Source organism: Schistocerca serialis, chromosome 2 (genome assembly GCF_023864345.2).
Source record: "Schistocerca serialis cubense isolate TAMUIC-IGC-003099 chromosome 2, iqSchSeri2.2, whole genome shotgun sequence".
Classification (NCBI taxonomy): domain Eukaryota; kingdom Metazoa; phylum Arthropoda; class Insecta; order Orthoptera; family Acrididae; genus Schistocerca; species Schistocerca serialis.
Genome location: NC_064639.1, coordinates 847076799 through 847104598, shown reverse-complemented (window position 1 = coordinate 847104598; position 27800 = coordinate 847076799). Strand labels below are relative to the sequence as shown.

The 27800-nt window shown below is 42.6% G+C and overlaps 1 protein-coding gene across 2 annotated transcripts in view; it reads left to right on the top strand.

Annotated features, from left to right (window-relative positions):
• The window catches only part of LOC126455850 (uncharacterized), a 36336-nt gene extending 15546 nt beyond the window's left edge, over positions 1-20790 (top strand). Inside the window, exons 2-3 of one of the 2 annotated variants that reach the window (XM_050091611.1) lie at positions 18786-18899; positions 19247-20790. In XM_050091611.1, the coding sequence (XP_049947568.1) occupies positions 18786-18899; positions 19247-19297 (165 nt within the window). In that variant the 3' untranslated portion in view covers positions 19298-20790. Of the gene's footprint in view, positions 1-18785; positions 19137-19246 lie in introns of both variants that reach the window. The other variant, XM_050091610.1, reaches the window with a different exon arrangement.
• The last annotated feature ends 7010 nt before the right edge of the window (positions 20791-27800 follow it).

Sequence of the window (27800 nt, the reverse complement as noted above, 5' to 3'; positions counted from 1 at the left end):
GCCGACTTCCTTCCCCATCCTTTCCTAATCCGATGAGACCGATGACCACGCTGTCTGGTCTCCTTCCCCAAAAAACAACCAACCAACCAAAACACTTAAGCAGACAATATGTATCCGGCAAAGTTCGCCTCTTAGAATATTCACCCAAATGTCTTTGTAAATTTGAAAAGTGGCATATTCCCCTCCCTGCAACAGATTCAGTTGACCTCTATAGGACAAGTGAAGAATAGGGTACTAATGCTGGCAAAAGCAAAAAAAGCGACATATGTAACATTGGCGTGGAGTACCTCAGTTGACATGTATAGATTGTATCCTGTACTTCAGTTGTTCAGTAAAGGTCAGCTAAAGTACAGGATACAGATTTTAAATGTGTTGAGTTTTTTCACTTCACTAGTATTAGTATCAACTGAAGAATAGGATACTAGTATTAGTAGGATACTAGTATTAGAGAAGGCAAAAAAAGTGACATTCGTAAAATTTGTATCTTATATTTCAGTTGATTTATACAGGCCAACTAAAGAACAGGATGCAACATTCGTAGCTCAACTGAGGTACTGGGTGCCAGTGTTATGGATGTCATTTTTTTAGCTTTCGGAAGTATTAGTATCCTATTCTTCAAATGACCTACATACTGCAGGACACAAATGAATTGCAGAGGAAAGAACACCCCTGATAGTAGCATTCATGAAATACTAGTATTATGTAAATAGTAAACATAAAAACATAAACAAACCCAAACACGAAACAGAGAACAATATGAAACGACCGTGAAATAAATGAAAGGAGAGAAAATAAAAATAAGACTCTAAACTCACCATACACAAACTTCTCCAGAGAAAACCAAGGCTGGCCTTGAGAGACACCAACAAAAGTCATATACCCACATACACTATATAGAAATAGATAAACACATATGTACAAGGACATACACCCACAAAATGTATAAACAAAATGAAAGGAAAGTAACAAAAAACAAAACTGCAGATGAAACTCGACTCAAATGGCTCTGAGCACTATGGGACTTAACAAACTCTACTCAACACAAGAAAAGGAAAAAAAAGATTAAATAACCCCAAAAAACCCAAACCAACACTGTAAATCGTCACCACCAAAACCCAACCTGTTCCATAATCATCATGTCCCCCCCACCCACTTCCTCAGCATTAATTTAACTAACTAATGTTGGTGGACACATGTGCCCAACGTGTTTAAGAAAATACTTAAACAGGTAATATGTGTCCGGTAAACTCCGCCTCCTAAAATATTCATCCAAATGGCTCTGTAAATTTGTAATGTGACTTTTCCCCTCCCTCCAACAGATTCCGTTATTTCTATTTACGGTGATGACACTTCGCCATAGAAGATAACTGATTTATTATCTATGCTTGAAAATTAAGAAATAAATATCTATGATTAAAATGTGACATTGTTGGTCAAAGATGACGAGGTTTATCCAGTTCTTAGTATGTCCCCAATTGTCTGTCCTCCCAAATATTGAGATAAGTGTCTTAACAGCTGCATTGCCTCATTCATTTGGTGTCAATTATACTATAGCCATTTGTAAAATTGGGTCAGAATCCATCCCTTATGCATTAAACATTAAACTCAGGAAAATGACATAACATTGTAGTATCTTGCATGATAGATCTTGGCGTGTGATTTTTTTTAAAAAAAATATTACATTGTGAATGGGTATTGTTATGTGATGGGATGTTGTAGTTGTCACTTTTGCGTATTAACCTGTAATATGAGTTCTCTAAGCAATCTTCAACTGTACAATATGCACTACATAGGCCTGTGAATTGTGTTTTAGCTTCCTTTTTAAATAGCAGTGTTTTAGTAATATTTTTTACCTCCTTGAGTGGGTTATTACTCATTTGATTGTCTGACAGAAAATGCTATTTTGAGGCTTTTTTCCTTGGTCTATAATAATATAGAGAACTATTAGTGGAATACTTGCTAATGTCTTTCCTTAATGCACTCCATATTGATAGATTCAGTAGGGATTCTTTTATAGATGGACGTTGCTAGATGCTAAGTTTGTTTTGTTTGAAGATTATACGAACGTTACAGCAAGTAGCAAGTGAGATACAGATTTGGAAATGGCTGCTAATCAAATTTTCATTGACATTAAGAAATGGTTAAAAGCTAATTCATTGTGATTAAACTTTGAAAAGACCCACTATATGCAGTTCAGAACCTGTAAGAAATTTCCTTCCAGCACATGGATAATATGTGAAGACATATAGAGGGAAGAGGTTGACAGCACTAACTTTCTGGCACTATAACTCAGTAATAAATTCAGTTGGGAGTGGCATAACACAGAATTTGTGAAGCGCATGATAAAGTCTGTATTGCAGTGTGAATAATATCAGATGTAGGATATATATAAAACTTCCGTACTTCGTTTACTTTCATTCTATTATGTCATATGCGATCATATTCTGGGGTAACGCATCAAACCAAGCAAAAGTTTTTAGGGTGCAAAAGTGTGTAATAAGAATCATTTGCAGTGTAAATTCAAGAACATCATGTAGGATCCTGTTCAATGAACTGGGAATTCCAACCACTGCTTCTTGGTGTATTTATTCTTAATGAAATTTGTTGCAAATAATATGTATCTGTTTCCAACATCACCCTGCGGGTTCGGGGTTTAGAATAGGCCCGCGGTATTCCTGCCTGTCGTAAGAGGCGACTAAAAGGAGTCTCAAAAGCTTCGGCCTTCTGTGATGGTCCCCTGTCGGGTTTGACCTCCATATCTCAAAATTCTTCCGAAGAGCGAGCCGATTGGGGAAGGGCGCCTTACTTGGTGCATTGTGTCCATCTTGCGATCAGACCTTTCACCAGCTTATTTGTCGTTGCATTGCAGTCCTGCCCGCTCTCCATCTCTTGCACTTTCCATCTTGCGCTGTGCAGTGCCACTTTCTGCACTGACAGCGACCATGGACCACATGTCACCTAACATCCAGCACGGTAGCCAGTCCGTTGTGGCGGGTCCGCCATGTACCCTGTTGGTTGTAGCCCCCTGACAACACAGGGATCGCTCTACTGATGGCTGCGCCGTTAACTCCCCACGTATGCCAAGGAGTAGATGCCCATCTCCCTGGGGCATCAGGACTCCTGGCAATGGCCATCCTGCCAGGTGGCTATTGCTGAGGCTGGGTGGTGCCCTTGGGGAGGGCCCTTGGTCGGAGTAGGTGGCATCAGGACGGATGACCCGCAATGAAGCGTGGTACATCATCTCTTGCTGGCGGCCAGCCGCCAGCAGTCTCTAAGCGTTCTCGGGCTCAATTTAATGCTCAGAAGTACGATCCAAAAACGTTCCCCTCCCTGGCCACGCCCTGGGAGGAGCGTAGGTCTCAGGATGGCGGTAACAGTTATTCGCCCCGATTCTTAGTTTGTACGAGAGCTGATGGGGAGTCTTTTCTATCCACAAAGCCTCAGTTCTTCGTTGAGCATTTAGAGGACAAGTTTGGGGAGATGGAGGGCTTGTCCAAAATGCGCTCTGGGTCAGTCCTGATACAAACGGCATCCTGCGCCTAGTCACGCAGGTTACTTGCTTGTGACAAGTTGGGGGATGTTAACGTTACCATCACACCACATAAGAGTTTAAATATGATCCAGGGTGTTATTTTCCATAGGGACCTACTTTTGCAGTCTGATGACGAGCTGCACGCCAACTTAGAGCATAGAGGTGTTCATTTCGTCCGGCGCGTTCATCGGGGTCTGAGGGACAATCAGGTTGCTACCAGTGCATTCGTCTTGGCCTTCGAGGGTGATACATTACCGGAGAAGGTCAAGGTTATGATCTACCGTTGTGACGTCAAGCACTGTATCCCTCCTCCGATGCGGTGCTGTAAGTGCTGGAAGTTCGGCCATATGTCTTCCCGCTGCACTTCCAGCCTCACATGTCGAGATTGCAGACGCCCATCACATTCCAATACTCCATGTGCCCCGCCTCTCATCTGTGTCAACTGCAGAGAGCATCATTCACCTTGCTCGCCAGACTGCAAAGTCTTTCAGAAAGAGCACAAAATCATGGGATATAAGACCCTGGACCGACTGACCTATACTGAGGCCAAAAGGAAATATGACAGACTACATCCTGTGAGAATGACATCTTCTTACGCCGCTGCTACAACAACTGTGCTAGCCCCATCCGTTTCGAGACTTCCAGCCGGCTCGATGAGCAGTACAACTCCTCCTGCCCCCTTGCCTGTGGGGGGGGGCTCTACCCACCCAGTTGCTCCTGCACCACCTGCCTCAGGAGCAACATCCTCCCACCCATCGGGGACGTCCGTCCCCGCTTCTCAGCCGGAGAAGCATCCAACTTCTTCGGCTACTCTCGCTCGTTAGGGTTCCCTTGGGTCCCTCCCTTCCCAGGCTTCCACCAGCGGGAAGGATGACACCAGACAGTGGCATAAGTCCCCACCAGCGGCTGGTCGTAGGGCTTCGCGATCCTCCTCCGTCCCGGAGACTGAATCGGTGAAGCCTTCTCAGCCGGTGAAACCCAAGGTTCAGCGAGAGAAGTCCAAGCGAAAGACCTCTAAGGCCAAAGAACTTGCGGTGGCACCGACCCCACCGCACCCTTCAAGCTCTGTGTCTGAGGATGAGGTCGAGATCCTGGCGTCCGCTGAGGACCTTGATCTTGCCGGTCCCTCAGACGCCATGGATGTCACTCGCACAGGTACTGAAACAGTGGCAGCGAGTGAACATACAGCGTAAATGGCCTCCCCAGTCCCTTCATGCCTTTCTCAGCCACGGACAATACCATCCTCCAGTGGAACTGCAGTGGTTTCTTCAACCATCTAGCTGAGCTCCGCCAACTTATTGGACTTCACCCTTTCTTCTGCATTGCTCTTCAGGAAACTTGGTTTCCAGCAATGCGAACCCCCGCCCTCCGTGGCTATCGGGGTTATTACAAGAACTGGGCAGCTTATGAAAGGGTATCTGGTGGCGTCTGCATCTATGTCCTTCACTCACTTCACAGCGAGTCTGTCCATCTACAAACACCTTTAGCGGCTGTTGCTGTTCGGGTGTGGACGCCACAGGCTGTTACTGTCTGCAGTCTTTACCTTCCACCGGATGGTGATGTCGCGCAGCATGTCCTGGCTGCGCTGATAGCTTAATTGCCACCACCTTCCTTGATACTGGGCGACTTCAATGCCCATAACTCTCTGTGGGGTGGGTCAGTGGCGACAGGTCGAGGCACCACCATTGAGCATTTATTGGCACAGCTCGATCTTTCGATTTTAAATGATGGTGCCTGCACACACTTCAGTGTGGCACATGGCACATACTCCGTCATCGACCTTTTGATCTGCAGCCCTAGCCTCTTACCGTCTGTCCAATGGAGAGTGCATGACGACCTGTGTGGTAGTGACCACTTTCCGATCTTTCTGTCACTGCCACAGCATCAGTCTTCTGGGCGCCCTAGCAGGTGGGCTATGAATAAGGCTGACTGGGACTTGTTCTTCTCCACTGCTGCTATTGAGCCTCCCTCTAATGACGACATTGATGCGGTGGTTCATTCGGTTACCACCGGCATCGTTACCGCCGCAGAATCTGCCATTCCCCGTTCTTCTGGATCCCCTCGGCGGAGGATTGTACCTTGGTGGTCGCCCGAGATCGCTGAAGTGATTAAAGATCACCGGCAGGCACTCCAGCATCACAAGCAACATGCCTCCATAGAACACCTCATCGCCTTCAAACGGCTGCGTGCGCGGACCCGCCGCCTTATCCGCCAACGCAAGCAGGAGTGTTGGGAGCGGTATGTGTCCACTGTTGGCCTCCGTGTCACTCCATCGCAGGTCTGGGCCAAGATTCAACGCCTCAATGGCTATCGGACCCCTGACAGCGTCCCTGCGCTCTCACTGAATGGAGCAGTTTGTACAGACTCCGACGTAATTGCCAACTGCTTGGCAGAGCATTTTGCTCTGAGTTCTGCTTCTGCCAATTACCCACTGGCCTTCCGCTCCATTAAAGAGCGGATGGAATGTCGGAGCCTTTCATTTCACACCCCCCATCCTGAATCCTACAATGTTCCATTCAGTGAGTGGGAATTTCACAGTGCCCTCGCCGCTTGTCCTGATACCGCTCCTGGGCCAGATCGCATCCACTGTCAGATGCTGAAACACCTTTCAGTGGACTGCAAGTGACGCCTCTTCGACCTTTACAACCGTATTTGGGTCGAGGGTGAGTTTCCATCACAATGGCAGGAAAGCAGGAAAGTATTGTTATCCCCGTTTTAAAACCTGGCAAGGACCTTTTGGAGGTGGACGGCTACCGTCCCATTAGCCTCACCAACGTTCTTTGCAAGTTGCTTGAACGGATGGTGAGCCGGCGTTTGAATTGGGTACTGGAGTCTCGGGGCCTTCTGGCTCTGTCTCAGGGTGGGTTTTGTAAAGGCCGCTCCGCCGCCGGGTTTTGTAAAGGCCGCTCCGCCGCCGACAATCTGGTGAGCCTGGAGTCAGCCATCCGTACTGCCTTTGCCCGCCGTCAACACTTGGTCGCTGTCTTTTTCGACATGCGGAAGGCGTACGATAACGACATGGCATCATCACATCCTTTCTACACTTCATGGATGGGGTCTTCGGGGTCCGCTGCCGATTTTCATCCGAAATTTTCTGTCGCATCGAACCTTCCGCGTGCAAGTTGCAGCCTCCCATAGTTCCTCCCGAGTTCAGGAGAACGGGGTGCCACAGGGATCTGTTTTAAGTGTCTGTCTGTTTTTAATAGCAATTAACGGCCTCGCTGCGGCGGTGGGAACGTCTGTCTCAGCGTCCTTGTATGCTGACGACTTCTGCCTTTACTATAGCTCAAATGGCATTGCAGCTGCTGAACATCAACTGCAGGGCACTGTCCGCAAGGCACAGTCTTGGGCTGTAGCGCATGGCTTTCAGTTTTCGGCAGCCAAGACCTGCGTTATGCATTTCTGCCGGCGACGCACTGTTCATCCGGAGCCGCGGCTTTACCTTGATGGCGAACTTCTTGCTGTGGTGGAGTCACATAGGTTTTTGGGGGTGGTTTTTGATGCCCGGCTGAGTTGGCTGCCTCATATTCGGCAGCTTAAACAGATGTGTTGGCGGCATCTAAATGCTCTGCGATGCTTGAGCCACACCCGCTGGGGCACCGACCGATCTACCCTGTCACGACTCTACCAGGTGTTAATCCAGCCCCGTCTGGATTATGGGAGCCTGGCTTATGGTTCAGCATCCCTATCTGCATTGTGGGTGCTGGACCCAATCCTCCACAGCAGGATACGCCTTGCCACTGGTGCTTTCCAGACCAGCCCTGTGGACAGCATACTTGTGGAGGCAGGTGTCCCTCCACTGCGGTTACGACGCCAACAAATACTGGCTGCTTATGCTGCCCACGTTTTTAACTTGTCCGGGCATCCAAATTATCATCTCCTGTTCCCGCAGTCAGTCGTGCATCTCCCAGAACGTCAGCCCCAGTCGGGTTGTCCGATTGCCGTCCGCATCAAAGAGCTTCTCTCCGGGCTTGGGGTTTTCCCTGTTCCACCTCCTTTCTGGGCCCCTCTGCATACACCCCCATGGTGTGTGCCTCGCCCTTGCCTTCGGCTCAAATTGGCACAGGGCCCGAAGGACTCAGTCCCTCCGGAGGCCTTCAGCCGCCGCTCTTATTCTATCCTAGCCACGTATCAGGGCTCTGGCGTGTTTTACACTGACGGTTCGATGGTTGCTGGTCGTGTCGGTTATGCGCTAACTCTAGGGGACTATTCCGAACAACGTTCATTGCCGGCTGGCTGCAGCGTTTACACTGCTGAGCTGGTCGCCATCTTTTGAGCCCTAGAGTATATCCGCTCCTGCTCAGGTGAGTCCTTTGTTATCTGTAGCGATTCCCTGAGCAGTTTACGAGCTCTCAACCAGTGTTTCCCTCGTTCTCGTCTAGTGATGGCTACCCAGGTGTCCCTGCATACTCTTGCCTGTTGCGGCCGAACTGTGGTCTTTGTGTGGACCCCCGGCCATGTTGGGATACCCGGCAATGAAAATGTTGACCGCCTGGCGAAAGAGGCCACCAGTAAACCATCTCTGGAGATTGGCCTCCCGGAGACTGATTTGCGGGCAGTCTTACGCCGTGAAGTTCTCTCGCTTTGGGACACTGAATGGCGCAATCTGCCCACGCCAAACAAACTCCGTCCTATCAAAGCGACGACGGTTGTGTGGCGATCATCCATGCAAGCCACTCACAGAGATTTCTGTTGTTCTTTGTCGGCTCCGCATTGGCCCCACCTGGCTGACACACAATTATTTACTGTCGGGAGGACCCTCCTCTATGTCGTTGCGGGGCAACTTTGACAGTGGCCCACATTTTGTTGGCCTGTCCCCTATTAGCTGTGGTCAGGCAGACATTTGTGCTGCCTGATACACTCCCTGCCCTTTTAACTGATGACTCTGCCATGGCATGCTTAGTTTTATGTTTTATTCGGGCAGGGGGTTTTTATCATTTAATTTGAGTGTTTGTTATGTTTTTTGCGTTGATTCGGGCCTTTTGCCTACGATTTTAAACTGAGTTTTTAATGTGTCTCTCGGTGGTTGGCTTCTCCTTTTTTTGTTCCTATGGTCGGCCAACCACCGTAACACTCTGTGCGATTTTATTTCGTTTTGTCTGGTCCTTGTCTACGTTTCTCTTGTTGTGTGTCGTCTGTCTACTGTTCTGTTGAACTTTTTTTTTATTCTCTGTGGGTATTTTTAGTATTTGGAAAAAGGGACCGATGACCGCCGCAGTCTGGTCCCTTGAATCCCCCAAACCAACCAACCAACCTGTTTCCAACCAATATCTCAACACATAGTATCAATACTAGGAATAAGAATACTCTAATTAAAGACATAAAATCCCTCACCTTGGTCCAAAAAAGGGTCCTGTATTCAGGAACACACATTTTCAATAAATCACCAGCAGCCGTTAAAAACTTGGTTTTAAATAAAGCACAGTTTAAACAGAGTTTGAAAGAATTTTTGATAGGCAACTCCTTCTATTCTATAGATGAATGTCTTAGCAGTGACTGTTAAACCAGCTTAAGTAAAAATGTCTCTTAGATTTGATTTTTGACGGTACTTGGTCACAACAGTCAAGATTAGGTATTTTTTGTATTAAGCTTATTAAAAGTGCATAACTGTACTTCATTCTGAAAGTGTATTAATTCTGTAAATATTAGCAGTTACACTTTACTGTAATGTATTCACATATTTTGACAATCTCCTGACAAATGATCAGGGAAGGGAGTATTATATTCAGATGTTCGATGTTTTTTATTTTGTACTTTTTGTCATCTTCCACACCCACAAGAATCATCTCATTTTTGGGTCTATGGAACGAAAACTGAATCTAGCCTAATCTAATTTAATAATGTGTGAATCCAGCATTGTGCGGAATGTTGTTATATGTGTGAATGTTCTCAACATATTGGCAGATTCAGTATGGGTTTTGTTTAGTGATGGTCCTTGGATGTCACATTGTAAGGAATGTTAAAATGTGTGCCTCAGTAATACAATCCATGAAAGATTGTTTGAATGGACTTTAGTGATGTCTTCTTAATGTCTGATTGAAATCTCCACTTCTAAAAATGAGAATTAATTTTCCTTGCGGCCCTTTTCGGAGAACATTCTCTATGTTAGTATCTGGATGATGTGTCAGAATTTACACGCCATCATTGTGTGTGTGTTTGTTGTATAGTCGATATCATCAAAAGAGATGAGTGTTGAGTTACTACATATAAGATATCTTTTAACATCGTTGTATACCTATAATGTTTTTTGATGCCACAACTGACTATATCTGTCTTGATTTTTCAAGTTGTCAGTGTAAACAAAGTTTTGTTTTGAACTCTGTAGCTTCCAAACAGGGAGGTTTTTATTGTGATTCATACTCTCATTTTCATCGTTACAAGCAAATGTGTCATGTTGCTAATCACATTATCACAGAGGAATCAATTTCAGTAATGTTAATCTTAATGACTCTTTTGTTCTCACTATTGCAACTGTTTTGATGTTTATGGACACAACACATGCCCATATTGGCAGCCATTGACAGTGTGGCCTATGCTGTGAGGGCAGACATGTGACCAACATAACAGTATTTTAATTTGACATTCTTCCCAAATAAGTTGTAATAATCAATGGCCTAGGTGCATTTACAGAATGGGATTTATATCTTGTGCTGTTTTGCTGAGCTGAAGTACTGAAAACTGTGATGATAGTGTTACTCACCTAGAAAAATGAAGACAAATAACATTTAATTATTGATTATACTCTTTCCAATCTTTTCAAACATACTCAGGCATTAGCTTATGCCAAGAGAGGAGTCCATAGGTCCCTAAAATTTTTGGGGAAATGTTTTTTGTGTGTTATCAAGGTATCTGTGACATCCATGTATTTTTGTAAGTGATCAGCTAGCTTCAAATTCCTGTGCATCCATTTCAGTTCTCCTCTTGTCTTAGTTAGGTTTCTTTTGACCATCTGAACAATTTTAATGCTATAGTGCACTATGTGAGCTAGTGCGATTGTGCAGGTGATCTAGGAGTGTAGACTGGAACGTCTTTGGATCCACTGCAGGTAGTATGGGCAGATAGTCTTGTGAACACAGTTTTCCAAAAACCGTCTTAAACGGCGAGTTATATAACCAACATGCAACGGAAATATCTCAGACCATTAAACTTGCCTGACATTATCAACAGTGTCAGTATCGAAATGGAAAAGCCATGTGGCTAGGGCCTCCCGTCAGGTAGACCGTTCGCCTGGTGCAAGTCTTTCAAGCTGATGCCACTGCGGCGACTTGTGTGTCGAAGTATAGAAATTAGGATTAGTGATCATGATGTCATCATAGTGTCAACAGGTGGTGAAGTCAAGAAGGCCAGGGTAATGTTCATTCTAGAAAAAGCAGATAAGCAGTTGTTAGCATCCCATGTAAACAATGAGTGAACATCATTTAGCTCTAGTATGTCAGATGTAGAGGTATTATGGGCAAAGTTCAGACTTATTGTAAAGTGCAATCTAGAGCCTTTTCTCCCAAGTAAGTGGATTAAGAATGGAAAGAACCCTCTGTGGGTTAGTAATCAAATTCAGAAAATTCTGAGGAAACAGAGATTGTTGCACTATTGGTTCAAAAAACAGTGTGCAAATGTTGACAGGGAAAAGTTAAAGAAATTTGTGCTTCTGTAAGAAGAGCAGTGCATGAAACGTACAAAAACTTCCTCCTTCATACCATAGTGAAAGCTGTTGCCGAGAACTCGAGATAATTCTAGTCATAAGTAAAATCTCTAAGTTGGTTGAAGGCTTTCATCCAGTCAGTCATTGACTAGTCTGGGGTGGCAATAGAAAACAGTGAAAAGAAAGCTGAAGTTTTAAATTTTACATTTAAGAAATCATTTGTGCAAGAGAATCATACAAATATACAGTCGGTTGAATGATATACAGACTCCTGCATGGAGGACAAAGAATTTGCCAACTGTGACGTAGGGAAACAACTGAAAGAATTGAAAACAGATTAGTCACCAGGGCCAGGTGGAATCCCAGTTCAGTTTTACAGAGAGTGCTCTGCAACTCTGCCTTTTACTTAACCTGCATTAATTGCATACCTCTCATCCAGTGAAAAGTCCCAAGCGAGTAGAAAAAGGTGCAGGTGACTCCTGTACACAAATAAAGGTAAAATAACTGACCCACATAATAACAGACCAATATCCCTAACACTGCTTTGCTGCAGAATTCTTTAACACATCCAGAGTCCAAATATAATAAATTTTCTTGGCAGAAAAATTTTGTCCACAAATCAGCACAGATTTAGAAAGCGTCACTTGTGCGAATCTCAGCTTGCCCCTTTCTCACATGATACCTTACAAACCATGGATGTAGGGCAAAAGGCAGATTCCATATTCCTAGATTTCCAGAAGTGTTTTACACAGTGTCCCACTGAGGACCATTGATGAGGGTCTGAAAGTACAGTTCAGATTCCCAAATATGTGAGTGGCTCAGTCTTTTTAAATAATAGACCCCAGTATCTGGTACTCAACAGTGAATGTTCATCAGAGACAAAAGCATCATCAGGTGTGCCCCAGGAAAGTGTGATAGGATTTCTCTTGTTCTCTGTGTACTTAAATGACCTGATGGATAGGGTGAACTGCTATTTACGACTGTGTGTCGATGACGTTGTAGTGTGTGAGAAGGTGTCATCGTTGAGTGCTGTGACTTAGACAAAATTTCTAGTTGGTGTGATGAATGACAGTGCGCTCTAGACATAGAAAAATGTGAGTTAGTGCAGATGATTAGGAAAAACAGTCCTGTAACATTCAAATACATCATTAGTGGAGTGCAGCTGTACACAGTCTCTTCGATTAAATATCTAGGGGTAACATGGCAAAGCGATGTGAAATGGAATGAGGACCTCAGATTGATAGTAGTGAAGGCAAATGCTTGACTTTGTTTCATTGGGAGAATTTGAGGAAAGTTAAGCTCATCCGTAAAGGAGACAGTGTACAGACCTCTAGGGTGACTCATTCTTGTGATTTCATTTCCCTGGTATTCTATCAATAAACCAAAGACTACCACCTGCTTTACCCACGACTGAGCGTACAAGATCCTTTCAGTTCATATCCATACAAAGTGTTACACCCATGTATTTGTATGAGTTTAACAATTCCAGCTGTGACTCTCTGACAATTCCAGCTGTGACTCACAAATATTATAGTCATAGGATCTATGTTAGTGTCTTTTTTCTGTAAGTGCACAGTTTTACATTTTTGCACATTGAAAGCACCACTTTGAGATCATATCAAGATCTGACTGAATATTTGTGCAGCTGCTGTCAGGCTTACTTCGTTATAGACAACTACCTCATTGGCAAAAAGTCTGAGGTTACTATTAATATTGACTGCAAGGGCATTAACATACAACACAAACAGCAGAGACCCAGTGTACTTGGCTAAGTCTCACATGAAGTTAGTTCTACAATCTGTTGATGACTCTCCATCCAAGATAACATGCTACATCGCTCCTACCAAGAAACCCTCAGTACAGTCACAAATTATGCCTCATACATCATACAGTCATGCTTTCAGTGATAAACGTAGGTGTGGTACTGAATCAGATCATTTTGCAACTCAAGAAATGCTGCATCTATGTGAATGCCGTGATTAATGGCTTTCAGAATGTGTGAGGAAAATAAGAGTTGTGTTTCATGTGAACGATGTTCTTAAAATCCATCTCGGTTGGCAAGGAGGGAGTGATTCTGTTAGAGATACCTCATTGCATTTGAGCTCATAGTATGTTTTAAAATTCTACACCAACTGGATGTCAAGGATATCATATAGTGGTTTTCTGAATCACTCATGTTACACATCTTGTACATGTGTGTAATGTTCTCCCAACACTGGATGTGATTTTTACGTTAGATGGATCTGCAGTGTATTATGGTTAAAAGAGGAGCCAGTTCGGTGTCAAATTCAATATAGAGCCTGATAGTGATTCCATTGGGCCCTGGAGCTTTGTTCAGTTTCAAAAATTTGCACTGTTTCTTAACATCACTGACACCAATATCTACAGGGTGTTTCAAAAATGACCGGTATATTTGAAACGGCAATAAAAACTAAACAAGCAGCGATAGAAATACACCGTTTGTTGCAATATGCTTGGGACAACAGTACATTTTCAGGCGGACAAACTTTCGAAATTACAGTAGTTACAATTTTCAACAACAGATGGCGCTGCAAGTGATGTGAAAGATATAGAAGACAACGCAGTCTGTGGGTGCGCCATTCTGTACGTCGTCTTTCTGCTGTAAGCGTGTGCTGTTCACAATGTGCAAGTGTGCTGTAGACAACATGGTTTATTCCTTAGAACAGAGGATTTTTCTGGTGTTGGAATTCCACCGCCTAGAACACAGTGTTGTTGCAACAAGACGAAGTTTTCAACGGAGGTTTAATGTAACCAAAGGACCGAAAAGCGATACAATAAAGGGTCTGTTTGAAAAATTTCAACGGACTGGGAACGTGACGGATGAACGTGCTGGAAAGGTAGGGCGACCGCGTACGGCAACCACAGAGGGCAACGCGCAGCTAGTGCAGCAGGTGATCCAACAGCGGCTTCGGGTTTCCATTCGCCGTGTTGCAGCTGCGGTCCAAATGACGCCAACGTCCACGTATCGTCTCATGCGCCAGAGTTTACACCTCTATCCATACAAAATTCAAACGCGGCAACCCCTCAGCGCCGCTACCATTGCTGCACGAGAGACATTCGCTAACGATATAGTGCACAGGATTGATGACGGCGATACGCATGTGGGCAGCATTTGGTTTACTGACGAAGCTTATTTTTACCTGGACGGCTTCGTCAATAAACAGAACTGGCGCATATGGAGAACCGAAAAGCCCCATGTTGCAGTCCCATCGTCCCTGCATCCTCAAAAAGTACTGGTCTGGGCCGCCATTTCTTCCAAAGGAATCATTGGCCCATTTTTCAGATCCGAAACGATTACTGCATCACGCTATCTGGAAATTCTTCGTGAATTTGTGGCGGTACAAACTGCCTTAGACGACACTGCGAGCACCTCGTGGTTTATGCAAGATGGTGCCCGGCCACATCGCACGGCCGACGTCTTTAATTTCCTGAATGAATATTTCGATGATCGTGTGATTGCTTTGGGCTATCCGAAACATACAGGAGGCGCCGTGGATTGGCCTCCCTATTCGCCAGACATGAACCCCTGTGACTTCTTTCTGTGGGGACACTTGAAAGACCAGGTGTACCGCCAGAATCCAGAAACAATTGAACAGCTGAAGCAGTACATCTCATCTGCATGTGAAGCCATTCCGCCAGACACGTTGTCAAAGGTTTCGGGTAATTTCATTCAGAGACTACGCCATATTATTGCTACGCATGGTGGATATGTGGAAAATATCGTACTATAGAGTTTCCCAGACCGCAGCGCCATCTGTTGTTGAAAATTGTAACAACTGTAATTTCGAAAGTTTGTCTGCCTGAAAATGTACTGTTGTCCCAAGCATATTGCAACAAACGGTGTATTTCTATCGCTGCTCGTTTAGTTTTTATTGCCGTTTCAAATATACCGGTCATTTTTGAAACACCCTGTATATTGTCCATCTTAGCATTTGTGTGAGAATTAAATTGGGGCAAATAGAATTATGCAGACATGCATGAACATTTGAAAGTGGAGTTCAGCATTTTTGCTGTAACTTTGCTACCATCAATTTCAGTTTCTGTCTTGTCCACGACTCTCTGAAACTAACTTTGGTGTCAGTAAAAATCTTTACATATGATGAGAATTTCGTCAGATTTTGTTAGAGATCTTTTGATAGTGTTCTGCTACAGTGGTCATTGAAGGCTTCACCCATTGTCCAGCTCACAGCATTTCCCTATCTCTGGATTAATGCTTTATTTTACACTCATTGAGATGTGACAACCACTGCCTCTTTGTCTAGTTTGCTGGACATATGAACCTTTCTGAACCTTTCTTCGGAGATGTATATCAACAGTAAAAAGTAGAGGATCACACATTTCTAGATTCCATACAAAGAATAAAACTAAATACAGATTAAAAGAACATAAGAGAAGACATTCATTGATGTTTGATGCTCCACTCCCTCATGATCCTGACCTGCATGTATGGCCCCACAATGTCAATGAAATGTTTGTCAGAAGCCAAGTATTATCAAAATTAGCTTCTACCTGATTAAAACTGCTTCAGGAGAAAGTGCTAGGAAATCAGCAACTTTTGACAGTATTCCTTCAGTTGTACATTATTTTTTGTAAGTGTGATACAAAAGCTTGCACACAAAATGAAGGAACTGATAGAGGAGTAAAAATACAACAACTGTGGAATAGAAACTTATGGTCTTGGAAGCAATCCAGAGACAGAGAAAGCTGTGGAATGTTAGGAACAATGCACACATGCCGTAAGTTCAGCAACTTTTAGAGGATGTTCAACTTAAAATGTGTTATCAGATGTGGATTCAACTAGAAGGAGCAGCTGCGTGTTTTTCTGTCCAAGTACATGACATACTCAGTGTCATATATCTCAGGCTTTGAATTGTAAGGACATTGTCACCTCACTCCCCTGTTGTGATGCCCCTTTCTTTGACAGGGGAGCTGGGGATCATGTCAAAAGCCTCGTGTTTGTAACACTATTCGTGATAAACAAACTCTTTACAGTGATACTTGCAGCATGTGATGAGGATCGTGCAATGCCTAGTGTACTTCTTAGAATGTACCAGAATTATCTGTGAAGAAGCTAGTGCTATATTGAACGCAATGGTCACCATTGTTGAGTAAACAGTACGTCATCTTTGCTTCTACGTCTCAGTGGTAAAGTCATGACTACAGATCCAAACATCATGAGTTGGTTCTCCAGTCAGTAATAGGATTTTTATCTCACTTATCAGCATTTCTTCCACCTCTGCCAATGTTTGTTGATGTGAAAAATAATGAGTTGCACTGTATTTCAGAGTCTGCTATAGATCTCCCTAATGGATCACCCTTTAACTGGCTAGGTAAGTTTGTTCAAAGCTCGGAAGAAGGCACCTCCATACCACCTGTTGTGGCTGTGTCCTGTTGTAATGTTTTGTGGTTCCTTGCTGGTTGAGGAGAGGGTGGTATGATGAGTGGGTAGCCGGTTTCCTCTCACTACAACACAAAATGCACATGTGGTTAAAATAAACTTTATTACAGGATCCGACTGAGTTCTTAACTCCAATGATGTCCAATCTGAAGCTGTGTAGTTAACAGCAATCAAATAACATATACTAATTCGTGAGTCTTGTCTGTGTCCATATCACAATTATATACAGTGACTAACATTCCCTCACTGTGGAAGGCTAGAGAACAGTGCGACGTATTGAGGTGCAATGCGAACCGAATCCCGATGCGACGCACTGAGGTACTGAGACTGAGAGAGAGACAGCTCGGTCATTGGTGGTGGCATATATGCATGCTGCCCAGGGGTCGTTATAGGTGTGTAGCCTTGGTCTTCTATTGCCATCAGCGTGCTTAGTTCAACGCTTGCTATACAATGTTTCCTAGTGCCGACCAGTGTGCTGGTGAAAGTGTATGCCAGCACACCACCTCCAGTGGGGCCATGCCGAGTAAAGCACTGTGTTGTTCAAACCAACTTCAGGTTGACAACTGCTTTATCTTAGCTCTTCTGATCTTTTGTGTATGTGGGGAAGGGAGGGGGGGTTGCAGTATTTGTTCCTGGCATTCTGAAACTTACACTGGCTCAGGATTACTTCCAAAACCATAAGTTCTTAGTCCAGAGTTGTTGTATTTCAGTATTTCAACTCCTCTATTGACTCTTTCAAGTTGTGTGCAACCTTTTGAATCACCCTCTGTATATCACATCACAGTCCCTTGCAGATGTGGAATCAACCATGTGGACCTGTTGTGCACAGTGTGGCTGAGTGTTTCTAGTTAAAGCCTATATTATTTGTGATGGCATAAACTGACCACTTATCAGTGATAATAATCTGGTGTCATTCTTTTGCCAGTTCCATTCCACGAATGTATCTGTTTACTAAAAATGTCTTACTCGACTTTCGAGTTAGTTAGTTTCATGTAGATAATGCGAGAAGTAAAAGTACTTATAACAGTTCTCCGTATCCTGTAGTTGAGTGGTTGAGAGGAGCATAAAAAAAACTGAAAGTTCAGTAGTTCAGAATACATGTTCACCTTCTTGGCCACTTTGTCTTAGCCAGCCCCACTGAATTGGCACTGCACTGTTACAGTTTAATTGTCTGGGACAATTTAGCCCTGCAGCTCTCTCTCTCTCTCTCTCTCTCTCTCTCTCTCTCTCTCTGTGTGTGTGTGTGTGTGTGTGTGTGTGTGTGTGTGTGTGTGTGTGTGTGTAGGGGGGGGGGGGGGGGGTTAGATGTGAAGGAGACATCACACCTTCTCAAAGCATAACTACATTTTCAGTCGTTTCATATGTTCCTGTCAACCACTCAGTGGTGCAGCTGTGCAGTGAGTCATTTACCTAACTTCTTCCATTACTTATATTTCCCATTGCTCTGTACTATTCACTAAAAACTTTTAGAAAACATGTTTTATAGCCGGTGTGGCCGAGCGGTTCTAGGCGCTTCAGTCTGGAACCGCGCAACCGCTACGGTCGCATGTTCGAATCCTGCCTCGGGCATGGATGTGGGTGATGTCCTTAGGTTAGTTAGGTTTAAGTAGTTCTAAGTTCTAGGGGACTGATGACCTCAGACGTTAAGTTCCATAGTGCTCAGTGCCATTTGTTTTATAAACAATGCACCCAGTAGTTTTATCATCAATCAATACATCGATGAAAAATATATTTAGAAGGAACTATATATTTATGGATATTGTGTCAGCCCTGTGCCCCTCTCTCACCGCACTTGATGAAAATTGAACATTAAATTCACCCTCCTAATTATTTTTTATTTCCATTTATTTTTATAGTGTCAATTTGTTGAGTCATTTGTTGCTAGTAGTGTTTGAGATGTTTGATCTTTTGCGCACATCTCATCATGTAAGCAGCATGCTTTGTGGAATTGTGTTAACAGTCAATTTCTCCTAGCCTACATTTAGGGAAAAAAGCAACTAAGTGCAGTAAATTTGTGTCAATATAATGCCCAAATATTGTAGCATTTTTTTAAATATTGGAATTAAATACAATGTAACTATGTCAGTATAATCGTGGCAAGGAACTCATTTTTGCATTATCTGATGTGAAGGCTCTATTGCTCCTCTTTACTACTTCACTGGCACTACTATAACAAGACTTTTCTTTTTTCCTAGATTGCCAAGAAACTGAATTTTCCTATCGAGGAACATCTGTACCGGGACTTGATAGCCCTTAACGTGCGTGAAGAAGACATTGTTCCTGCCATTGGAGACCTTCCTTCATCTCGGGTATGGAAAAAGTTTCCTAAAGACAAAGAACCACAACTGTCAGACTTTTTCAAACCACAGCCAATGCCAGAATACTGTTGTATACCAAAGGTGACTGTAAAACCAATAGGAAAGATTCAAAGTTACGATGGTTTGTCACTGTACAAGCGCCAACAACTTTGGAACATGAGCAGGCCTGAAGATACCTGATCGTGATGTGGCATTTGTGGTTTATGATTACAGGCTGAAAACAATTGCGTAAGAGATTCCGTGTGCCATCATTGCTGATACACTATCTTTCAGGTTGATTTACCCTTAGATTATGCAAAAGAGAGTTCTGCTAATTGTTGTATTCTTCATTTGCATAGGTTGGAGAAGCTCCCGAAAAGATGCTGTTTGTCCTTGCGGCTTGCAGTTGATTTCTGCTAGACATACTGCTAATTGTATAAAGATGATTTCACTGTTTGCTGCTATTGTGTTTAGTGAAAGTGACGTGTATGCATATCATATGTGCCAGAGACTATGCATATAATTAATTTTTCTTTTGAAATGCCTAAATCCACTATTGACTCTTGAAATATGTGATGAAACCACGTACTTTTAAGTTAAGCATTTTCTTGTCATTGACTAGATATTCATTGAAGAATTCCTTAAAAGTAATGCTTCTTTTGCTGTCTCACAAGGCATCTTCATTGATAGAAAATGTAATTTTAATGTGTCTAGGTATGCTATGTTAGGAAAGATATAGTATACAATTAATTCTAATGTAATGGACCTGGTTTATGACTGTGTAATATAAAGGGAAATAAGTTTAGCCTAGCTGGCAGATCTAATGCTATTGGGAAAATTGTGCACAGTAAGTAGAGAGACCCACTTACCTGAAAGTGAAGTAACCTTTCTGTTGTGGAAGTTTAAATCCTTACTACAAACTGAAATTATAGCTTAAACAATTGCAAGGCAGAACTAGCCAGAGTGCATAAAAATGTTATTGAATGTTAGTGGTGAAACCTCATTGACTTCTGTCAGCCAAGCCACGGAACTTGAGGCAAGGAGTGGAAATGGTACACTAATCTCCAGCATTGGTATTTTCTATTACTGTGCTTTCATTCGCTAAGGTTCTCTTTGATACCACATTCCGTCTTGTGGTTAAACCTATATCTCAAATGTATCCTAGAGTGACATTAGATTATTTACCTATACTTTATACTAAACATGATAGCCAAATGGAAACTTTATGCTCCTTCTTTCTGTGAAGTTCCATCCGAGATAACTGAGCACTGCAGTCCCCTAGCCTAATTGTGTAACATGCATACGTTTAACTATATACAGTACAGATACTGATGACTGCACCATGTATCTAATGCGAGGATTACACTTCAGTAACCATGTGGTTCTGAAAGGAAAGAAAACTGTAAAACACTGTGACAACATGGCCCTAGTTGCAGACATATGAAATATCTAAGGAAATAATACAACCATTTCCTCTCAAGTGGTTCAGTTGGAATAAAATCTTTATTCTGTAGTACTGATTCATTTTGACTGTCAGTGATTGATGACTGCATGTATATCATAGCAGTAACACTCTAGATACAACAGAAATCAAAAGAATAAAAATGTGTTATAGGCCTACATATTTTTATTTTCGAATTTAATGGAACCATGATGGAAGCTTATTGCTAGGCTGTAGAACATGTCAAATAATTAAAATAATAATCCTTTATAAATGGTTAGATAGCATAATCTAATGCATATGTAAACAGTTCTATGAAAATAGAGATTCAAATACTTCGACAATTGCAGTAATAACAAGCATGCTGCCTAGTTACAAGGCTTACCATCTGACTTGTATGACAACAGCTTTGTTAAAAAGTAAGATGCTAGTGCTAGGTAATAAGTTCATACAATAATTTCATTTGCTTGTGATTGTTTTCTCCAGAATATGCTGCCATATGTTGTAAGTGAATAGAATTATCCTTTGCACACCACTCTGATTATTCACCTGTCACAAATAGATGTAATCAAACAAATGGAAAATACTGCTGATCTCAAGTCTTTAACCTAGGTCAAGGATGTGAACTGACCAGTTTAGGTTGCTATGAACAAGTATTCTCTAAAATTCGAAGACTCTGCTCTCTCTGTCTTTATCCTTATATTTTATTTCAACATCTTCCTGTTGTTTCTTTGTGCCATGTGTAACTGAATGAACTGAGTCTTGTTGGCAGTGAGTGACAGACCATTTCAAGTGAACCAATCTAGAGCCTCCATGAACGTGTTGGTAGAGGTGTTTGTAATGTGCCGGGCTGTATCCTTGTATTAGTGCCACTTAAAGTTCACGTCACAACCGGATGTATTGAAACATTTTCTCACCCAGTAGACAGTGCGTAGTGTTCCCGACCTACCTTGCTTTGCTTATTCAATATTGTCTTCCTGGTAGCTGCGTCCATCTCACCTAAATCACACTGAAATTAAGAAGCCAGGATCCTAGATTAAGTTTTCCAAAATCAACAGTCAAGATCGTATTCGTTGTTGAACATTTATGACAACCACAGTGTGATTTATTTGTTATCACTCACACACACAATATTCATGTGACCAGGCCTCTTACACTTAATCATCACATTAGGTAGGTCAAAAACTTCCAGTCTTTAACAATGTCCTCAATTACACTTTTTTGGTACCGACCAGAAAAATTAACCGACATGCCGCACTTTAGCTCCATGAGAATCTGACCAAGAACTAACTGAGAACTGCACCACCTCGGACCTTATATAGATGAGTGTTTGAATATTTGACTATTTCTGTTAATATATTATAGTTTATAATTTCCCAGGGTTAAAATGATCCTTTCTAATTAGTTTTGAAGTTAACTATTGGGTTTTATTACTTAAATAACATGAGTGAGCTGTATCAATTTAAATACGCGTATGCATCCACAGTGGGAATTCGCAACTTATAACCATGGCAGTCCTCTTGAACAATAATTTTTACTTATACAAATTTATTTAATTCTTAATTAATGCACTTACAAAGTTGAGACTGGAGTCATTTTACGTAGAAAAATAAAGGTAGCAAAAGTATCAAAACAGATCTCGGAATTATTTGGTGGTTTGGTCACAATTGGCACTGAAAGTCATACAGGCTACAGATTTCAAATCTTAATATCCATTTAACTAATAGACTTTAGGTTAATTTAAACACTTTGTTGTAATCAGTAAAATTTAGGCTTTCTTTTGGATGCAATCTTATAGCTGAATTCAATCTATTAGCTCACTTGAATTTTACTTAATATGTATTGCACAATATACGTCATTGTTCATAGCTTTTAATAGGATGCTTTCACAATAAAGCTAATTAGCTCATTACTTTCAGAATATACATTAGAATGTACTGAAATAATAGATTTTACTAGAGGAATTTTATTTAAACTCTTTCTGAATTCTTTACTATGAGGCCGAAGGCCACAGAATCTGTAGTCTGAATCTGAGTAGTGAAAAAGAAAAAAAAGAAAAGTTCATTGCTTAACTTAAGTTACTGAAGGAGTGTAAAACCAAAACAGGATAGCAGTGGGCAACCCTGCTTCGTTACATCCCCCCCCCCCCCCCCCCCCCTGTGGAATTATAGTGATGAATATTTTTAAATATGAATCCGAATAATTCCATGGAAAAAAATTTACATACAGGTATTACATATAAACCAACATCATTTCACTTTAAATTCACACATGTAGCATTTCATACACTAAAATTTCAATAGAAAACCCTGGAGGTACTGGTCATCAAATAACACATATTATACAAAAAGACAGAGTAAGAATTAACACATTTAAATTTGAATTTTCAGTGACATATTGAAATCTTCCTATCTCAATAAAAGAATAGTTACAAAACAAAAGAAAACATGTACAAAAAATTGACATAATAATATTTACATTACATGAAAACATTCTTATTTCACACATATGACAGTTATCTGACAGCTTGCCAGTTATATCGATCATAAAACAATTCGTAGCTTACTGGTGAGTCATTCCTCACACTTGAGCTAACTCATTCCACTTGAGATCACTGCCGTAGTGTCCGAAACATTCCACGTGGGGAAAAAATATATATCTAAAAACAAAGATGATGTGACTTACCAAATGAAAGTTCTGGCAGGTCGACAGACACACAAACATACACACAAAATTCAAGATTTCACAACAAACTGTTGCCTCATCAGGAAAGAGGGAAGGAGAGGGAAAGACGAAAGGATGTGGGTTTTAAGGGATAGGATAAGGAGTCATTCCAGTCCCGGGAGCGGAAAGACTTACCTTAGGGGGGAAAAAAGGACGGGTATACACTCGCGCACACACACATATCCATCCACACATATACAGACACAAGCAGACGTATTTAAAGACAAAGAGTTTGGGCAGAGATGTCAGTCGAGGCAGAAGTGCAGAGGCAAAGATGTTGTTGAATGACAGGTGAGGTACGAGTGGCGGCAACTTGAAATTAGCGGAGATTGAGGCCTGGTGGATAACGGGAAGAGAGGATATATTGAAGAGCAAGTTCCCATCTCCGGAGTTCGGATAGGTTGGTGTTAGTGGGAAGTATCCAGATAACTCGGACGGTGTAACACTGTGCCAAGATGTGCTGGCCATGCACCAAGGCATGTTATGTCACAGGGTGATCCTCATTACCAACAAACACTGTCTGCCTGTGTCCATTCATGCGAATGGACAGTTTGTTGCTGGTCATTCCCACATAGAATGCGTCACAGTGTAGGCAGGTCAGTTGGTAGATCACATGGGTGCTTTCACACGTGGCTCTGCCTTTGATCGTGTACACCTTCCGGGTTACAGGACTGGAGTAGGTGGTGGTGGGAGGGTGCATGGGACAGGTTTTACACCGGGGGCGGTTACAAGGGTAGGAGCCAGAGGGTAGGGATGGTGGTTTGGGGATTTCATAGGGATGAACTAAGAGGTTACGAAGGTTCGGTGGACGGCGGAAACACACTCTTGGTGGAGTGGGGAGGATTTCATGAAGGATGGATCTCATTTCAGGGCAGGATTTGAGGAAGTCGTATCCCTGCTGGAGAGCCACATTCAGAATCTGATCCAGTCCCGGAAAGTATCCTGTCACAAGTGGGGCACTTTTGTGGTTCTTCTGTGGGAGGTTCTGGGTTTGAGAGAATGAGGAAGTGGCTCTGGTTATTTGCTTCTGTACCAGGTCGGAAGGGTAGTTGCGAGATGTGAAAGCTGTTGTCAGGTTGTTGGTGTAATGCTTCAGAGATTCCGGACTGGAGCGGATTCGTTTGCCGCGAAGACCTAGGCTGTAGGGAAGGGACCGTTTGATGTGGACTGGGTGGCAGCTGTCGTAATGGAGGTACTGTTGCTTGTTGGTGGGTTTGATGTGGACGGACGTGTGAAGTTGGCCATTGGACAGGTGGAGGTCAACATCAAGGAAAGTGGCCGTTAGGCATAAATACAAATTCTCTGTATGCTTCTCTAAATTGCTCTATCAATTGTTCCAAATTAGGTTTATAAAACCAAAGCTCCTCCAACACAATAACAGCAGCAGAATAATTAATTTTATTTCCATAAAATGTTAATGCCAATTCGTCGATTCGTTGCTGCGAAGTAGGAACAAGGAAGGCGAGGCGAAGGTCGTCTGGATAGTTCCTGATATGGTCCCAGTTTCCATAAAAAAATTCCAATGCAGACATTAGCTGTAAATAATAAACTTTATTTAGAAAGTAACTGTACCTTTCCTTTTACAGAAGGTCATATACACTCTGTTGCGAACTACAAATGTAACATATTTAACCTCACTCTGTACAACATCATTCTTTGCAGGTTCATCACCAGCTATTTCCAAACCGATATAAAAAGGATTAACACCTTGGAAAAGTTTGTTCTTACATTTACAAAGATTTTCTAAATCAGGCCATCCCTTTACTTTACTTATATCAGCACTTGTCTCTGGCTTGCAATACGTAACAAATTTAAAACGATTACGTCTACTATATTTCCTCCAAGGAACACCGGCTGATTTATCAGGCCTTAAACTAAATGGACCTAACTTATTACTACATGCTAAACGTACTTTCTCCAATGCACCCTGATCTTCAAATATTTTTTTGTTAGCTCTGTCATCAAGTGTTAATCGCTCTACCCTAACATTAATTCTATAAACATACGTTACAATCTTGTTAATAATTACAGAGTCATATTTATTTGCAAAGAACTTAAATTCATCAGTAATGTCATAGTGTTTCAGTGTAGTAAAATTATGGGCATTTTCGTCGTATTTCTCAGTGGCTCCCATTTTTCCGTATTCAAAACGAACACCATCTGATTGTGTATATTCTGTACGCCACTTGCACATTCGACCAAAATACGGCCTAGTCAGAATGTTCCGACGGCGTATCCAACGCCTCGGTCGTGCACAGCGAAACCAGGTCATCATCTTCCTCCGACGAAATGGATATAACTTCCTGCTCGACCTCCACGTCTGACGTGTCCAACGCCATTTCCTCCTTAACATTTAAACAATGAATTATATGGCAGTCGGCATGTATAACTTTAAGGCGAGATATCAATGCTTCATCGCCAATATTGAAGTCATTACACACAAATATGACAAGTCAGGTATGTTTTATAACCATTCCCGGTTTATTCTTAACATTGACCGTCACAGGTCGTCCTTCTACAATACGTTTCAAAATAGAAGCATATGGACGCCAACGAAGCCAATCGAATTCCTCGAATACTATAACATTATGTAAACGAGGATCATATCCCCCACAACCAAATTCCGAACAAAACGGAAGATATACATGTTGCTTACGGGATACTATCTTTTCAACAAGCGTGGATTTGCCTATATTTGTGTCTCCATACAAATACAATTGTTTCTTACGAACCATTTTGGACCGAAAGGCCTCATTGTATCACCGGACCACGCGGCCCGCCCAACCATTATACTTTAGGTGACACTCGGAAAGGGCGCGTACAATGCACTTCTTCGCCTGAAATGATTCAAAGTATTTCTCTATAAATCTAATACGCGACCAATTGTTGACAAGAAATGAATCGGTATAATCAATATATTGCGTACGTTCCGCCCATCGACGAAGACGCACATTAAATGACAAAGTGGAGTCATTACAGTTAGATATAGGCTCCGGATCAGATTTCGTTATATATATCAAAGCATTTTTTCTACTCCTACATTTCTGCAAGTCAAAAACACCATTAATACTACCGAACATAAATTCGAGCCCACACCTAACATCTGTCAATAATTTTGGCTCCGCTAGCTTTAAATATGCATGAATCTGTGTAGAATTACCTCTAGCAAATGGTTCCTCCGACACACAATATTCCGTAACGTTCCAAATAGACAAGACAGTTTTAATAAAATGTTGTTTCCCGCCAACAGAATGGGAATCAACTGTGAGCAAAAATGTTTCTCCACGTCTTTTATACCCTACCCTGCTTGCTTTTGCGCAACTATCTGGTACGTGTCCTAATCGGTCTGGCACGTCTGAACCTGCGCGCGACCTTGAAAGGGTTGCGTCATCCTGAAAACGCGTAATCGGCCCACAAGTAATACTAGGTGGGCTCGATTCGCTTTCTAATGAGGCCCCCAATGGGTGGTCACTCGCAGCGGATGGTCCTGGAACTCCGAGTATGTGCGCTGGCAGGCGCGACAATGGCACCTCCTATCCGTCGTCAAATGCAGATTGTGAAGCGTCGTCACCATTCCGATGCTCCGGTGAAGCAACAGCTGTGTAATGTTGGCCACCCTGGGTCTGTTGTACATTACTGGTAGCAATTTCATAGTCTCTTCTTGTATATCCCAATGCGGTACGCAAGTTGTTCGCCATCCTGAAATGTCCAGAACGTAAAATTTTCTTTCCTTGGCTAACTGGGCATTAAAGTCTCCTAGTAACACTTTTATGTGATTCTTGGGGATTTTGCTGGTAGTTTCTTCCAGATCTTCCCAGAATTCCTTTATCATCTCTGGGTTCTTCTTGTTGTAATGTATAGGCTTTGTTTCCAGATCTTATCGTGAGTGTCGACATTTTTTCTGATTCTGAGGTGAAAACTATTAACCGACATGAAATGGCTGGGTCTATACCCATGGTGTATTTGAAGAACCAGCATCCTTGAAACGCTCTATATTACGAGGTGTTCCTTGATGGTGCGGATTCAGTGTTATATATGGTATTGGCTAGGGGTCGGTTTTCCCCTGGATAGATGATGTTAGTGGAGGCGGCGGCGATGATGATGTAAGTGTATGTTTGCGCATGAATTTATATGACTAACACCTGAATTGGCGATGGATGGTAGCGATTGGTGCTCTCTGGCCAGGGTTTTCATCCCTTCCCAGAGAGTTGATGAGTTGGTGTGGTGACGCGTTGGATGATTCGTAGAATTTTAATGATTTTTGTTTTATGAGATGATAGAATGATGGCTGTCCTAACATTGCTCTGATCTCCTCATTGCTCGAGAACCACGGAGCGTCTGCAACTATACGGAAGGCTTTGTTTTGGATGATTTCCAACTGTTTGAGGTTGGTGTCTGCTGCCATACTCCACGCTTCTGAACCGTAGAGCATGGCTGGCAGGATGATCGTTTTCCAAATTTTGAGCTTGGCAGGTACTGTGAGTCCCCTGCCTTTAAGGAGTGGATATAACTGAAAGAGCCGGGCGGAGCCCTTGTTTCTCGCCTCTTTGATGTGATGGGTAAATGTCAGATTCTTATCCAGTTTTAGCCCTAGTAGGTAACTACTTCTTTCCAGGGTAGTACCTGGTCGTTGTGCGTGATGTTCACTATGGGGCGTTTGATTTTGTGGCTGAATAAGATTGTCTGGCATTTGTCTGCGTTGATCTTTATTTTCCACAGATTGCACCACTTTGTCACTTTGTCTAGGT